Source organism: Microcaecilia unicolor, chromosome 3, assembly GCF_901765095.1.
Source record: "Microcaecilia unicolor chromosome 3, aMicUni1.1, whole genome shotgun sequence".
Lineage (NCBI taxonomy): Eukaryota > Metazoa > Chordata > Amphibia > Gymnophiona > Siphonopidae > Microcaecilia > Microcaecilia unicolor.
In genome coordinates, this window is record NC_044033.1 from 482,121,918 (window position 1) to 482,137,632 (window position 15,715).

Consider the following 15,715-nt stretch of genomic DNA (forward strand, 5'->3'; position numbering starts at 1 on the left):
ACGACAACGGTGATGAACAGCACGTTCAAGTATCTTGGATAGGAAAGGGAGGAGGGAGATTGGGAGATAGTTGGAAGGATGGGTAGAGTCCATTGAAGTTTTTTTGAGGAGTGGTATAACTACAGCATGTTTGAAGTCATCAGGAACAGTTGCAGTGGAAAGTGAAAGATTGAGGATATGACAGAGGGGATGACAATAGAAAAGATAGTGCTAAGAAGATAGGTGGGAATAGGATCAGAAGAAAGAAAATGTGCTGTTTCCTCTTCAGTGATTTCAGAAAAGGAAGAAGGGGTTGAAGGAGGGTTGAGAGAATGGACTGAGATGGAGAGGTGGAGTGATTTGGCTGAGAATTCAAGGTTAATCTTGTGAACCTTATCATGAAAGTACTCAGCCAGAGTCTGGGGAGGAAGTGAAGGGGGAGTTGGAGGTGAAGGCACTTTGAGGAGAGAGTTGAGTGTGGCAAAGAGTCGTAAAGGGTTTTAGCCTCAAGGGAGCTCTTTCAGTAGGGGACACACCATAGCTCTTTTTAGTGTTATTGGCAGCTGCCAATAACAAGAGAGGAGTTAACAATTTTTGTGTCCCCTTCAAAAAACGGATATTCAATGCCAGTCACCAGAAACAGCCCAGAATTGAAAATATGGGGTGTGCACTGACTGTGGCACTTAAGTGGGCTGCCTCCTACCAGCTGAATATTGGCCCCATTGTTTTTTGGCTGTTTTTAAAGCCTGGCAGTATGTTGCCATGTGTTTCTTATAGTTGAGCCTGTCTTCATCTAGGTGAGATTTGCGCCATTTCTTTCAAGTCAGCGCCTTTGATGCTTAAGGACCTGTAGTTCTGGGGAGAACCCCAGAGAACGTTTGTGCATACAGCATAGGACCTTCTTTAGAGGGGTCATTTTTTCCACCTAAATCATGCTATGTTGGCTCCTGCATGTGCCAGTTCACTGAGATAGACCTTTTAGGACAGTGGTGTCAAATCACAATCCAGGATATAGCTTGATATACATAAAAATATCTCATGCATACTCCCTAGGGACATTCTGAAAATCTGATTGGTTGGTGGTTCTGAAAACTGGTTTGACACCCCTGCTTTATGATTCTGTGCACCATTCTGTGACATTGTCTATATGCCCTTTTTCGGTCAGATCTATATTTGTCCAGATTCTAATGAACAGTGTTGTCTGAGCACAGAGTTACAGGAAATGAAGTCCTTCTGGAACATACCTGTTGTAGCTTGTGCTACCCTTGGTGTAGACTGCCCTTCATCATACTGTACGACAAGATTGACATCATACTGAGTTTGTGATATAAGATCAGTCAGAGGAGTACTTGTTTTGAACCCATCCACTTCCACCTACAAAGAAAAACACAAAAAGATGATAGTACTCTACAACAGCCCAGCAGTAACTTCAGTTTATAACTTTATAACTCTAAAATATATAGTGGTCAAATGGATTAGATTTCTAACCAATAAGGGTTAAATAATCATATAAAAATTAAAATCATCTACCAAATTGATAATACTTTTTTTTTTTTGTTACATTTGTACCCCGCACTTTCCCACTCATGGCAGGCTCAATGCAGCTTACATGGGGCAATGGAGGGTTAAGTGACTTGCCCAGAGTCACAAGGAGCTGCCTGTGCCTGAAGTGAGAATCAAACTCAGTTCCTCAGTTCCCCAGGACCAGAGTCCACCACCCTAACCACTAGGCCACTCCTCCACACATGTTGATCAATCATCAATACTGAAGTAAAAGACTGTTTTTTTACTTCAGTATTGGTGATTAGCAACAGTATTATCAACTTGGTAGATGATTTTACTTTGTTGATGTGGTTGTTTAATCCTTATTGAAGAATCTAATTACCCCTGATGCAAGCAGTTGCTGAAACTTGGCAAAGTCGGCTCCTTCTTTGTCACAAACCTGGAGTGTAACCTGCAGAGCCAGACATATGTGCACATGACGTTCCTGACCCAGACGTTACGCACATAGATTCCTTCCCTCCTGGGTGCCTATATTCCAGTGCATCTACAGTCTGAGTGCCTACAGTCCAGAGCATCTACAGTCTGGGTGCCTACATTCCAGTGCGCCTACAGTCTGGGCGTCTACATCTGGCGTGCCTACAGTCTGGGCATGTACCTGCGGGTGCGCACTCCTCTGACATTAGACGCCTTCAGCTTTAAAACCAGGAATCTTTCACTGCTTCTTTGCCTTACAACCTTGTTGGATTGTGCTGGTGCATTTCTCCTTGCTGACTTGTCCTGACTTGACCTCTGCCTGAACCTGACTTTTGCTCCTGGATCGCTTCCTGCCCCGACCTCTACCTGAACCTGACTTTTCTCCTGGCTCGCCACCTGCCTCAACCTCTGCCTGAATCAGACCCTCCTGGACCACGGCCTGCCTTCACTACTGATTGACCAGGATCCCCGTTATCTCCTCACAGACAAGACAGGTACTTCTCGGGTAGTCTCTTCCAGCCCAATATCCATCAAAGTCCTTCCCGCCGCCTGAACCTAGGGGCTCAACTTCTGGGGAACGGCGGTCCCAGCAGATGAAGCCTGTTCAAGTACTGACTCCTCGCCTCCGGGCCTGTTCTCTGCCCTGGGATCAGCATAAGGGCTCACTTCTTGGGTCTGTGTCTGATATTCAAGTGGCCAACCAAGACAGACCGTGACATTCTTCAATAAAATTATTTGTGTGTCACTAGTTGATCCTCTTTCCTTGGACCACCTCTGATAATGTTGAGTTGCTTGATGGTTCTGCAAAGGCTATACTCCTGTTTTTTTCATCCTAAATTTCTAACTAACAAACTAACCTCCCCCACCTTTTAGTGACTACCATGCGGTAATGCTGACACAGCCCATTTGAATGGGCTATGTCGGCATTACCGCTCCGGAAGCCATTAGTGCTGCTTTGTAAAAGGGGGTTAAGCATATTTTTATTATATAAAAATGTATTTATAAAAAATTAATATACCCTCTCCTTGGCAATGCCATTCGAGGTGATTTACAAACAGTACAAAATAAAACACCAACACATTTAAAAAAACAATAAAAACATAACAACCCCCTCCTCATATTTAAAAAAATAAGTTTTCAGCACCTTCCAATGTCCCATAAGTAAAGACACATGTTCTAGTTCTTCCAGCAACTGATTCCACCCCTCCGTGCTACTTGCCTCAAAGCTTTTTTTTCTCCACGTCTACTTTCAACAAATCTTTTTATCACGAAAAAGTAATAAGGTCTTTTGTGCAGACTGTATCAAAAACATCTGTGAGTGTATATTATTATTTAAATAGGCAATAAACACAAGGAAAGTCAAGGAAGACAACAGCACAATACTGAAAGGAATGCTATGAGTTAAGAGAGCTTTTCTCTTTCAGCCAATCTCTTCATCGTTTCCAGACTCCATTTTCTGACCTTAGTTTAGTTGAATTCCCCTAGCTGCTCTCTCCTGTAAACTAAGGGCGCCTTTTACCAAGGCGCGCTCATGTTTTTAGCATGCGATAAAATTGGCGCGCTAAATGTTAGAAACACCATAGGAATGCATTGGCATCTCTAACGTTTAGCGCGCCCACAATTTTAGTGCACGCTGAAAACGTGAGCACGCCTTAGTAAAAGATGCCCTAAATCTCTACTTCTCAATGGACTGGAGTCCTTGAAAAGAAAGATGCAAGCTGTGCAAGCACATAGTAAAGCTGGCTTCTAATTAGAGATGTTACTGCTAAACTGTTATGAAACCTCCCCATTCTTTTCATTTTTTATATTAATAACGCTCACGCAGGAAGCGATATAGGTGATGAAGTTCTTTTTAGGCAAGTCTCAAGCCAGCTTCAACCCCATCTCCCAAGCTAAATGACTCATTAATGAGTATAATCCTGTGAATCTGCCCATCCATCAACTGAACATCAGCTCTAGAAGAGATACTTTGCCACCATTATCTGGTTCTGGGTCACACAACAACATTTATGTAAAAACAGAACCGAAGCGCAAACTGTGTTCTGCAAAAGTTTTTCGGCCTACCTCTTTGAAATCGTTCTCTTCGGATGTTTTGTACTTCACAATGTACTTGCGAACATTGCCTGGTGCTGGGTCCCAAAATACATTCATGGAACTGTGGGTAACATCTCTAATCCATAAGTTTCCATTTCCAGGAATAGGCACTGCAAGACCAGAAATGCATCAGTGGGTATTAGTTCTTCAAAAGAGCTCCAATGAGAAATGGAAGAGCAATGATGCTCAGAGTAACATCTCCCTGAACTATAATGTTCTGAAGGCAAGTCTTATATGATTGGCACCACACCTGGGAGGATGACTTAATCAGCCAGAAACAGCTCCTAGCTAGTAAAATCACTTGTTTGGTGCTATCCGCTGAATATCACAAATACCAATAAACTCAAAGCCAACTATTTTGTGGGCAGACCAGGGGCCCAGTCGGCACTTGTAGGATTATCCCCCCTGTTACATAGCCACGTGAATGGGCTGTGTTGGCATTACCGCACTGGCAGCCGCTAGCGCGGCTTTGTAAACAGGTGCCTAAGTGTGATAATCAGCACTTAACTGCCTAAGTTTAGCGGTTAAATTTGGACCACATAAAAATCAGTCCTATCTTTGTGCACTGCCGCGCTCAACCGCATAGAAATATCCAGTCGCATAAAGATGGATATTCAGTGCCGATGCCCAGACATGGCCCAGAATTGAATATCTAGGAATAATGTTGCCGCCAGCTAAAAAAAAAAAAAACGCTCATTGCCACTGGCTGAATATTGACCCTATGGTATTTTGTGGGCAGACTATCAGAGTTTTTCAGATGTGACTCCTGTAACTCAGGAGCATAAAAATTATTCTTAAGTTTGAAACCTACGGCTCATGCCTTGGGTGTAACTTTTCTTTTAGCTTTTCCCTATAGGTATTTAGTGCATTTTCAGGGGGAAAATGTATTTTCTTTGATCCTTCACACTAGGAAATGTTTGTAGTGGAACAGGAGAAAGAAAAAAGATAAGGTATATATATTTTTGAAACTTCAATTAAAAACAAAACGTCCAAAATTCAATCAGGCAGGAGAGGCCAGGATTACCCTTTACTCCAGAGTGGGAGGGGGATGGGAAGGAGGGAAGAGGGGAGCCAAGACTATCCTTTGCTTCAAGGGAGAGGAGGGGATTAGAACCAGGGTAGAGAGAGGGGGGATTGGAGGGGAAGAGGTACCTCTACCGTTGTAGGCCTTATTCTATCCTAAATTTATGCTCCTAAATTTATAAGCATAATTTATGCTCTTAAATAACAAGCGTACTCTATGCTCCAAAATAGATTATGCTCATAAATTAGGAGCATAAATTTAGGAACATAACCTTTATAAAATAAGGCCCTGTGTGGGGATATTCAACCAGGACCCACACATATCTATCCTATGCAGGCCCTGACTGAAAATCAACAAGAACCCACATAACCTCAATATGAATTAGTCCCAGACATTCAATGCCGGTGACGGATCATGGCTCAGCATTGAATATCCAGAACTAATTCTGCTCAGGGTGGTCAGTGTTTACAAAACCACTGACCACCACAGTCTGAATAGCGACCAGAAAGCCTCTTTGTATTTGCTCACTGTGGATTTGTTTGTTAACATTTTGTTCTGGATTTTAATATATTTATAAAAAGAAGACTAGTCTGGAGTGGTGATCACCATCTCATTCTCTCACACTGTCTTTGCTGTCTTCGTAATAAACTACAGCATTTCCTGCAGGTTGGCGGCTACCTTCGTACAGACGTTTTCTCATCCGTGAAAAATTAGACTGGATGGCAAACATGTCTAAGAAGAAATGTTGCTCCAGGTAGGGCTGAATAAAGACAACTACACCTGGCACTTATGTGCATTTTTGGGGGGTTTTCGCATACTGCAGTCTTCTGCAAAACAAAAAAAAAATGTCTCATCCTAAGCAGCAACGAAAAATAATCAGTGCTGTCCTCGTACTCTCCTGCTTCTCTCTCCTGCACTCAACTTGGCTGCAGGGCTCCGCTTGTGCGAGCACGTTTACCCCTGTTTTTTCTCATAAGAATCTTACCTGCTAACACATGCCTTCTCGCAGTCCTGTTTCATAGGAAGTGTCGTTACACAAATTGTCTACACCTGAGCTTCATTCAATTTCATCATGCTGTCTGGAATTAGTCTATCTTCTTCATTTGCATAAACAAATCCAGACACAGCTTATATCAATGCTAACAGGTCACACTTCACCCCCTCTTCTAAATAAAATCTTATCTGCAGCTTGAATAGTGCTACCCACAGCCCTTAATTATATCCTTTATTTCAGTACCCAGGCAAATGCAAAAAGCACGATGAGCCTCCAAGGAAGTTTAGATGCTAATCCATCCTTGGAGGCTCATTGTGCCTTTTGCATTTGTCTTAATTTCCTGTACCTTGGATTCTGCTAATGAGCCCCTGAGCCAGGGGTGTGCTGGTAAATTTTTAACAACAGGCTCTTTCTCCGGACGTAGCCAGCTCTGCAGTTGGAAGGGCCAGGGGTGGCTGGGGGGGGAGCAACACTTGCCTCTCTCTCCTCCCTCCCTTCGTGCGGACACGCTAGGCATACCTTTGCTGGCAGCCAATAAATGGACTGCCACCACTCCCAACGTCTTGCTCTGAGCAGCATGCTGGAACTTCTCTCACATGCTCGAGAAGTCCCAGCCTGCTGCCCAGAGCTGGAAACAAGGAGCAGGGAGCAGCAGTAGTCTATTTACTTGGCTGGCAGGGCTCAGCATCTCCACCAGCAAAGTAAAAGATAATTCAGCAGGGGGCCCAAGCCCACATTTTGGGAGCCAGTTGTTAAAGTAGCCATGGAGGGCCCTACTTTAACAACCGGCTCCCAAAATTCTTAAAAACTTAACAACCAGCTCTTGCGAGCCTGTGAGAGCCTGCTCCAGCACACCACTGCCCTGAGCTCTAGAGACCAGGCTGCCATTGCTAAAATAAACATTTGATAGACAAAGACATGTTCTATAACTAGGTGCTTGAGGTTAGGCACCCCTTTGTGAGTGTATATACACTAAAATGAAGCACTCACACACATAAACACCCTAAATGCTATTCAGTAAGGTCACATATAACTGCTACAGCATGTAAAGGCATGGGATATACACATGGGCAGAGCATGGGTGGGAACATGGAATGCTATACGTTACGCATAAAACACTCTGCTCAGTGTGCAGTGGTGGCTAAGAAGTCAAATAGAATCTTAAGAATTATTAGGAAAGGAATGGAAAACTAAAATGAGAATGTTATAATGCTTTTTTATTGCTCCATGGTGCAACTGTACCTTGAATACTGTGTGCAGTTCTGGACACAGCATCTCAAAAAAAAAAAAAAAGATATAATGGAATTAAAAAAGGTTCAAAGAATGGTGACAAAAATGATAAAGAGGATGGGACAATGACCCTATGAGGAAAGGCTAAAGCGACTAAGGCTCTTCAGATTGAAGAGACAGCTGAGGGGAGATATGACAGAGGTCTATAAAATATTGAGTGGAGTGAATCAGGATACTCTTTCCAAAACTACTAGGACTAGGGGGCATGCAAAGAAGCTACTAAGTAGTAAATTTAAAACAAACTGGAGAAAATATTTCTTCACTCAATGTGTGATTAAACTCTGGAATTCATTGCCAGAGAATGTGGTAAAAGCAGTTAGCTTAGCAGGGTATTTTACAAATTTGGATAATTTCCTAAAAGAAAAGTCCATGAACCCTTATTAAGATGGACTTGGGAAAATTCACTGCTTATTTATAGGATAAGTAGTATAAAATTTGTTTTACTGCTCTGGGATCTTGCCAGGTACTTATGACCTGGATTGGTCACTGTTGGAAACAGGATACTGGGTTTGATAGACCATTATGGCAATGCTTATGTTCCTATGCTCTTATGCCCTTGTAACATTTAGGTGCACTCAGTTATGCCAGTTCTATGGCATATAAAGCTGAATTACACTAGTATTCAATAACAGCATCTGGGTGCCCAGGTACCTTTATAGAATAGACCAGTAGTCTATTACTCATTTTTTAAGTTGGGGCCACGTTGGATCTAAACAAGATGAAGGAGAATATCTTCCTATGCTGGACCATGAGACTGCTGACCAGTGTGTCAATGACATCCACCCCTTCCATCCTGCCTTCAAGCTTTTCCTTGGGGGTATCCTCAAGGAGGTAGGCATTTCCAAATGCATTCTTTGTCTCTTTGAGAAATACCTTGCCTTTCATGCAGGCGACCCATCACCCTCATCCATTTCCACCTTTATGTTGTGAGCTTGGGTAGAGGGGAGACAGTAGTGGAAACAAAAAAGCAATGCTAATGGAAACCACCACGGAGGTTTCCAGGGGCCACCATTGGCCCCTAGGCCTTACATTGCAGAACACTGGAATAGACGTTCCCCATGCTGTATCAGTGCGCCTGCAAGGAGTCGCCCGCTTATGGAATTGCCAGTTGCCTACCATGTTATGCAGTGATCACATTCGTTGTGATCAAGGAAAAGACTAGAATTAAATCAAACCTCATCCTCTTCTTTCTTTTTAAGTTCAAGCCATTTTTATTAGAAAATTTTACTAAATACAAATGTAAACAAACATCCTTTTCCCTCTGATGCTGGAGGTACTTGGCTGTTCTGACAGCAGTATGCTTTGATACTGTGCCACATTTCAAACTACCCTACATAATGTAAAGGCGGAGCAGACAGGCGTTAAGTCTCTGCGTAGAAATATTCGCATCAAAGAGGATTCAAACTTGTTAAACATGACATATCATGTTCACCAGTGAAGAGACAAATATTGAAGTAGCAGAAGCTAGGCAGGAAATGAGTTTAGGAAATGTAGAGCTGTGGAATTTGTGAACTGGTGACAAAAAAGTGGCCAGGGAGTCAGGGACTATATCTTTCAAGTAATGATACCATTAATAGAGGGTGTCGATGCAAGGAAACATTCAATATTGACCTGAACAAACAGCATGCTGATAACATCTTTATTAGTAGAGTTCTACTATACCTTATCATGCCATCACTATCTTTTAGGTTGTCTAAAGATCTCAAAAGTTTATGAAGCAAGTGACAACCCTAAGCAATACATTTGAAGGACTAGATGTAACTTGTCCTAGAGAGCCAACAACCAGGATTTTGAAGACTGACATTTATATTGCTGAGTAAAAGGATGTTTCTTTCAGACTGAGAAGATTATCTCAATGCAACAAAGATGTGTAGTGGTAAGGAAGAAGTTAAATAGATTTAAAAGGCTATGTACATTCTTCATGAACTTACTGAAGATATAGCCAGGGGTGCTTCTGAAGGGGAACACCTACCTCAGCTAGTCTTCTGAACTCAGACGAAATTAAAGGAAAAACATGTTTGGAAGATATGGGAAGATTTTAATCTTGTGAACTTTGTCCCAGATTCAAAGGGAAAGCACGTACACACATTTGCTTTGAAATACGCCCCAGGTATAAACTGCCTGCAATAAAATAGCACCTGTTTTTGTGTGCAGGTCAATTTTTGTTTGGAAAGTACACACGCAGACTTGAAAATATAATCTACGCACATGCATTTTCTCCGCTGTGCTAAACGTGCTTTCGGGAGGGTCTCCCCTTAATCAAGGTGTGTGCTTAGTGGCATAATCCCCCAAATTCTATATAGGGCACTAATAATGGGGCACATGATTGGGTGTGCAGGAGTCATTTACCTGCATAATGAAAGCAGCTAATTGGCGCTATATTGACATAAAGTACCGGCATCAGCAACAGTAGCGTACCAAGGATGAGGCAGTGGTGGCGGTCCGCCTCAGGTGCAGGCAGCAAGGGCATGCAAGGAGCAGTCGCATGGCTGTTGGCTCTGCTGGTCCCCTACCCCCTCTGCCATTACTTCCTGTTCCAGAGCAGAGGACCGGCAGAACTGACAGCCACGCAACTTGCACCCTCTTGCTAGGAAGAAGGGTGGTTGGGGTGATGTGCTTTGGGGGGCTGTGCTGCACCTCTGGGGGGGTTGGGATGCGACGCACCTCGAGGGGGGGTGAAGTGCCATGGGGTGGGGGGTGACACACCTCAGGGGGAGGGCGCAGTGGCAACCCGCCCCGGGTGACAAGCAAGCTAGGTACGCCACTGATCAGCAAGCACTAATTGGCACTAATTTGTAGCTACAAGTGTAAACTTAGGGGTCAAAATTCAGCCAGCGGCACTCAGTGTTGTATTGAGTGCTCCCGGTGTTATGCTCAAATTCAATGCCAGGCCATGTCTGGGCTCTAGTACTGAATTTACTGGAGCCAGCTAAACCATAGCTGGTTAAGTGTAAAATTAAGCACTTAAGGGTCCTTTTACTAAGACATAGTTGGCCTAATGTGGGCTTACCAAGTGGTAAAAGAGCACTACCATGGGCCACGTTAACGCATCCAGTGTGCACACTAATCCTGTATCAAAAATATTTTTGGGGGGGTGAGAGGCATGTCTTGGAGCGGAGAGTAGGCGTAGCTGCGCTAATCGGGTAGAGTGGGCACATTACCACATGCCACCCAATTAGCATGGAAGCAGAGCAGGAGCCCTTACCATCTCCTAAACAGGCAGCAGTAAGGGCTTCCAGTGGTAATAACAAAAAAAAGGCCATTTTACTGTCCTGCTAATAGTGGCACGGAGCGTTGGTCCCTTTTTAGCGTGGCTTAATAAAAGGATCCCTTAACTGGCTGGTGCACCATATAAAAATAGGACTGAATTTTATGCGGTTCTATGTATAAAGTTAGCTTGGCCAGTTAAGTGTTGAATATCGGCAATTAACTGGCCATGTGTTGACTCCACTCCCTGAACGCCCCCAAAATAGCAGGTTTTCAGTTCGTGTCTAACTGGATATTTTCAGTGGCACCAACCAGTTACGTGCCGCTGACCAGAAGTCATTTCTGGCCAGTTATACCACTCTGAATATCGACCCCTTAGCACCTAATTTCGATTGTTCACCACAAGGAGGATGCAGAAGAGGCATAGGTGGGTCGGGCCAATCAATTAGGAGCTAACTTATAGAATACTGTCAGTTAAATGCATAACGGCCAGTATTTGGGCGTAAACATTTACACCAGCCCTTGACAAGCCCTAAGTGCTCACGCTTAGAGTTAGGCACCAAAATGCAGACTTTCGCTAGTATTCTATAACGGCAACTATACGCAATATTGCTGTTATAGAATTGGCCCAAATTTTTGGCACCTAAGTTTTAGCCTTCTGTACTGAACTGGGTCCAACGTATGCACTTCTGCTTTTATTGAGGGGCCTTTTATGTTCCAGCTACCAATTCACGGGGACAAACTGCTTCATGCTCCCATCAAGGGTTTTGAAAATCGCATTCCTCATGCAGGGATTTTGTGAAATCTGAAATAAAATTTCAGATATCTAAAAATAAGAAACAATATCAACAACAACAAAAAAAAAAGAGAATGCTGGACCTGAACTGGTTTTCATATTTAACAAAGTAATGTGCATAAACTCTGATGACAAAATACGAGGTGTAATTAGGAAATATCATTTCCCATAACCAGGTACTTGTGACTTGGATTGGCCACTGTTGGAAACAAGAAACTGGGCCTGATGGGCCTTCAGACTGTCCCAGTATAGCAATGCTTATCTTCTTAAGAAGAAAGTAGTACTCCGTGAGAGGATATAATTCTTTTTACATCTAACTTTTCTTTGAACTAATTTGAAACGTGTGCCTTTTCAGTTTCAAATGGAATGGTTTCTCTCTTGAAACAGAGCCACTGCTGGCCCCAGAGACGGGAAACCTCACCTAAATTTTCCTTCTGGTTTGTGGTTTTAACATGTGGTAAGAAAATGCTTAATCAGCTATGAGAGGAGAGACAGGGTGAAGGCAGGGCACTGCTACTTAGAGGATGAGCTCTTGCACTTCAAACAGAGCTACTCTCAGCCCCTGAGGGGGAAGCCTCACTATTGTTCAGGGAAGCCCGTCTTCTCCTTGTGGTTTTAATATGTGCTGGGGAAATTCTAGACTTGTAAGGAAACAGGGTGGAGGTTTGGCACTGGTCTATAGGGGCACAGCTTTCCCACTTGAAGTAGAGCCATTCCTGGCCCCAGAGGGGAGAAGCTTAACCTGGAATTTTGAATGGAAGTCCTGTTAGTTCTGGTTTGTGGATTTAATATCTCCTAAGTAAAATAGTGCGGTAGCCATGTTAATCCACTTTTAAAGGTAATAAATAGAAATAAAACAAAAGAGAAAAAGATTAACTTAATACATTTTTGACTTGCTTTCAAAGCCAATACCTTCTTCAGGTCATAAATGAGCAAAAGATGACAACTATCAGAACACATAAGTGAAGCATAAGGGAATCCTAATTATGCTCTTCTTCTTCAAAAGCTGTTTATATCATTCCGTGCAAAAAATGTGATGAATGATATGTTGAGGAGATAGGCCAGATGCTAAAGACATAAATCAACTTACAAAGGCACCACATTGAATACCGCAAAGCTAACCAGGGTGACACCTCTGTGGGAGACCTTTTTGCAATACCAGAGCACTGTACAATGATTTTATGGTGAGGTTACTCAGAGGCCGATGCTCAAAAGTTGCCGTTAACATCAGCGGCTCAACTTACCAAATGTGGAACAGCGATCAATGCTCAAAGGAACTCACATGCAAATAGGATACTTGGAAAGTCTGCAGGCAGTTCAGTAGGGGAAGTGCCTAGCACATGCGCTGGATGGTCTCGCAGTAAATGTTGATGTTCTGCGCATGTCCAGGAAAAAAAAAAGCAGAAATGGCAACAATAGGCTTCTACTGCAGGAAAGTTTTATAGCGAGAGAAACCTTATGAGAGATCCTGCCGTAAAGCAAATCATATACTTACTAAGCGTATTCTGTAATGTGGTGCACGTAAGTCGAATAGTTGAAAAGGGAGCATGGCCATGGGCGTGGAATGGATAGGTCATGGGCATATCTAAAATCTATGCGTGTTGAATACACCTGCTCCGTGCCTAATTTAGGTGTCAGGATTTACAACAGGTTTTACTTGGCCTAATTGACTGTGACTAAATTTAGTCACGTGGACGGGCCTAAATTAAGGCATACTTAAGCGAATTTCATTTCAGTGCCAAATTGATAGGCGTGATATACAGAATCTACTCCTATATGTTCATGGAGGATTGATTGCCTTTTTTAATGTCTTTTTTTGTTTCTTTTTTTTTAATTGTTCCATTACACTTTTCTTTTTTTGCACTAATGTTCTGAGCAGAACACACACATATGATACACACACATGAAAAGTGCAGATCCTATTCAAAATTGCAAGCAGACAACCTTACCGAGAAGCTGCCCTTTTACATGCAACGCCACCTCAGACCTGCTGAAAATTTTTAAACGTTACAGGTAGGTGCTCCCTTCTGTGAAATGCACGGAAACGTTTGTGCATTGCATGGAATGCTCATTTTAATACTAATGAGCATACATTAGTATTACATTTGCATAGCATTTTCAATTGCTGATTCCGTGAACTGTAAAAGCAGTGCCAACTTCGACCATTAGTTGCACAATAAAATACGCACAAAACCGGATAAAACCGGTCTAAACAAAACATTACAAGCCTGGTAAGTTTTGAGCATTGGAGATTTTAAAACAATCCAAGAACGTTAAAATGGTGAAATATTTTGACATCCACCAAACAGAAAACCTGGGTTTTTTTATCAAATTATAAACCATAAAATTATACTGATTTGTTACCCTCTGATCACCCGCCACAAATCTTTCCCTTGCAAGACTGTCATTGGAATGCTTTTATGTTTCATGTATATATTCTGATATTTGTCATTTTTTGCTCATTTATGACCCAAAGTAGGCATTGCCTTTGAAAGCCAGTCAACAAAATGTACTAAGTTAGTCCAATAAAAAAATATCAACGTGTCCTGGGGAAATGCTTCTCATACTATGAAAAGGAATGCAGAGTGAAGGCTGGAAGCTTTTCAAAGATTGCTGCTAAGTTGAGGTCTGTCCTGGTTTCCAGTCCAGCAGTGGGAATTTTCCCCACTTTGTCCATGCCTGATGAAGCAGCTCCAGCAGGAAGGGGTGGGGGCCTGGACACAGCAGTTATTTTGCTTGCAGCGTTCCCCTTACTCCTCCATTCATGCTAGCACAGAATTTCTGCCAGTGGGCTGTGGCACGACTAGCCATGTTAGGGCAAATCGAGTAATGTTTTCAGTCATGTCAGGCAAGGGTAAGAAAATAGCCTTCCTGCAACAAACTTTGAAGGATGCCAGACAAGTAGCTGCTAGTACAGCCAGGATGAGACTACTCTTCACCGCAAGTTGGCTCACATGCAAGAGAGGTCCGCTCCTCTTCGTTCATGGACTGAAGTAGCATTTCACAAATAAATTATTCTTTGTGGCTAAGAGGAGATTGCAGTACAATGCATAACCAGCTGCCCCGCTGCATTAGAAATGGTAAAAGAGGCAGCTTTAATAGCCTACTCCTTAAAGCCGGATGTTGCATCTGTGAGCAATAAACTATAATATTGATCATATGAGTTGTGTGCCCCAGCAAAGGCGTGGGCTATTCTTTGATAATTATGATTAATGTGCTGTTGAGTTCAATGTTATTGTTAAACTCCCTTCTGTATTTTATTTATGATGTGGCCATTAACCATCCATCCAAAAAAGAATAATTTTTAAAACAGATTGTCTATCTAGTTCTTGAGACAGGGAGAATAAAGGGATCCATGTTGGGGGTCAGGGTTAGATCATATAGGGTGTAGAAGCCAACTGAAATTCAGGTTCAGTTTTGACTTTAGCATTGAAACCAGTCCAAAATCCAGGTTCAGTCATACTTCGGTTTCAGCCAAAATTGCCAGTGCATTTTGGACTGAAACAAAAACTCCCCTTCCCTGGTGGCCAACCTCCCCCCCCCCCCCCCCCCCCCACACACACACACACTCTGTGACCCCTCTCCACCTTTCTGCCACCTATAGGTCCCTAAAACTACCTTAAGAAGCCCTCGTGGTCTAGTGGCCTGTTCAGGGCAGAAGCGATCCTCACTCACGCCTGCTTGTGTGGCTGCACAGTTAAAATGGCTGCCATGACTCTTGTCAAGACTGCTGTGGGAGGTCACGGCAGTCATTTTGAGACTGGAACCGGCATAGGCAGTAGTGAACATAAGCAGAACATAAGAATAGCCATCTAGCCCAGTATCCTGTTTCCAACAGTAGCCACAGGTCACAATACCTGGCAGAAATCCAAATAGTAGCAACATCTATGCTACCAAGCCCAGGGCAAGCAGTGGCTTCCTCTATGGACTTTTCCTCACGTCCAATTTCGGCCACAAAAAAAAATGCCTTTTTTCCAGGCACGCTGAGAAAATAGACCTGCACGTGTCCAAAACATGCACCTACACCAGCGCAGGCCACTTTTAGGCTCGCTTTAGTAAAAGGGCCCTTGAATCTAGCCCATAGTTCTTACATGTGCGTATTCCCTTACTGGCTCCCACTTAAGGAACACATTACTTTTAAGATATGCACATTAGTCCACAAAATTATCCACGGTGAAGCTCCAGCCTACATGTCCGACTTAATAGACCTACCACCCAGGAACGCTAAAAGATCATCTCGAACTTTTCTTAACCTCCACTTCCCTAATTGCAAAGGCATAAAATACAAAGCGCTGCACGCATCAACCTTTTCTTACTTAAGCACGCAATTCTGGAATATACTACCACGCAACTT

The 15,715-nt window shown here is 43.0% G+C and overlaps 1 protein-coding gene across 1 annotated transcript in view; it reads right to left on the reverse strand.

The window, feature by feature from the left end:
- The window catches only part of COL12A1 (collagen type XII alpha 1 chain), a 384,763-nt gene that overhangs the window by 181,743 nt on the left and 187,305 nt on the right, over nt 1-15,715 (reverse strand). The window contains 2 exon segments of the mRNA XM_030199047.1: nt 1,224-1,353; nt 4,021-4,160. Of these exon segments, the coding sequence (XP_030054907.1) occupies nt 1,224-1,353; nt 4,021-4,160 (270 nt within the window).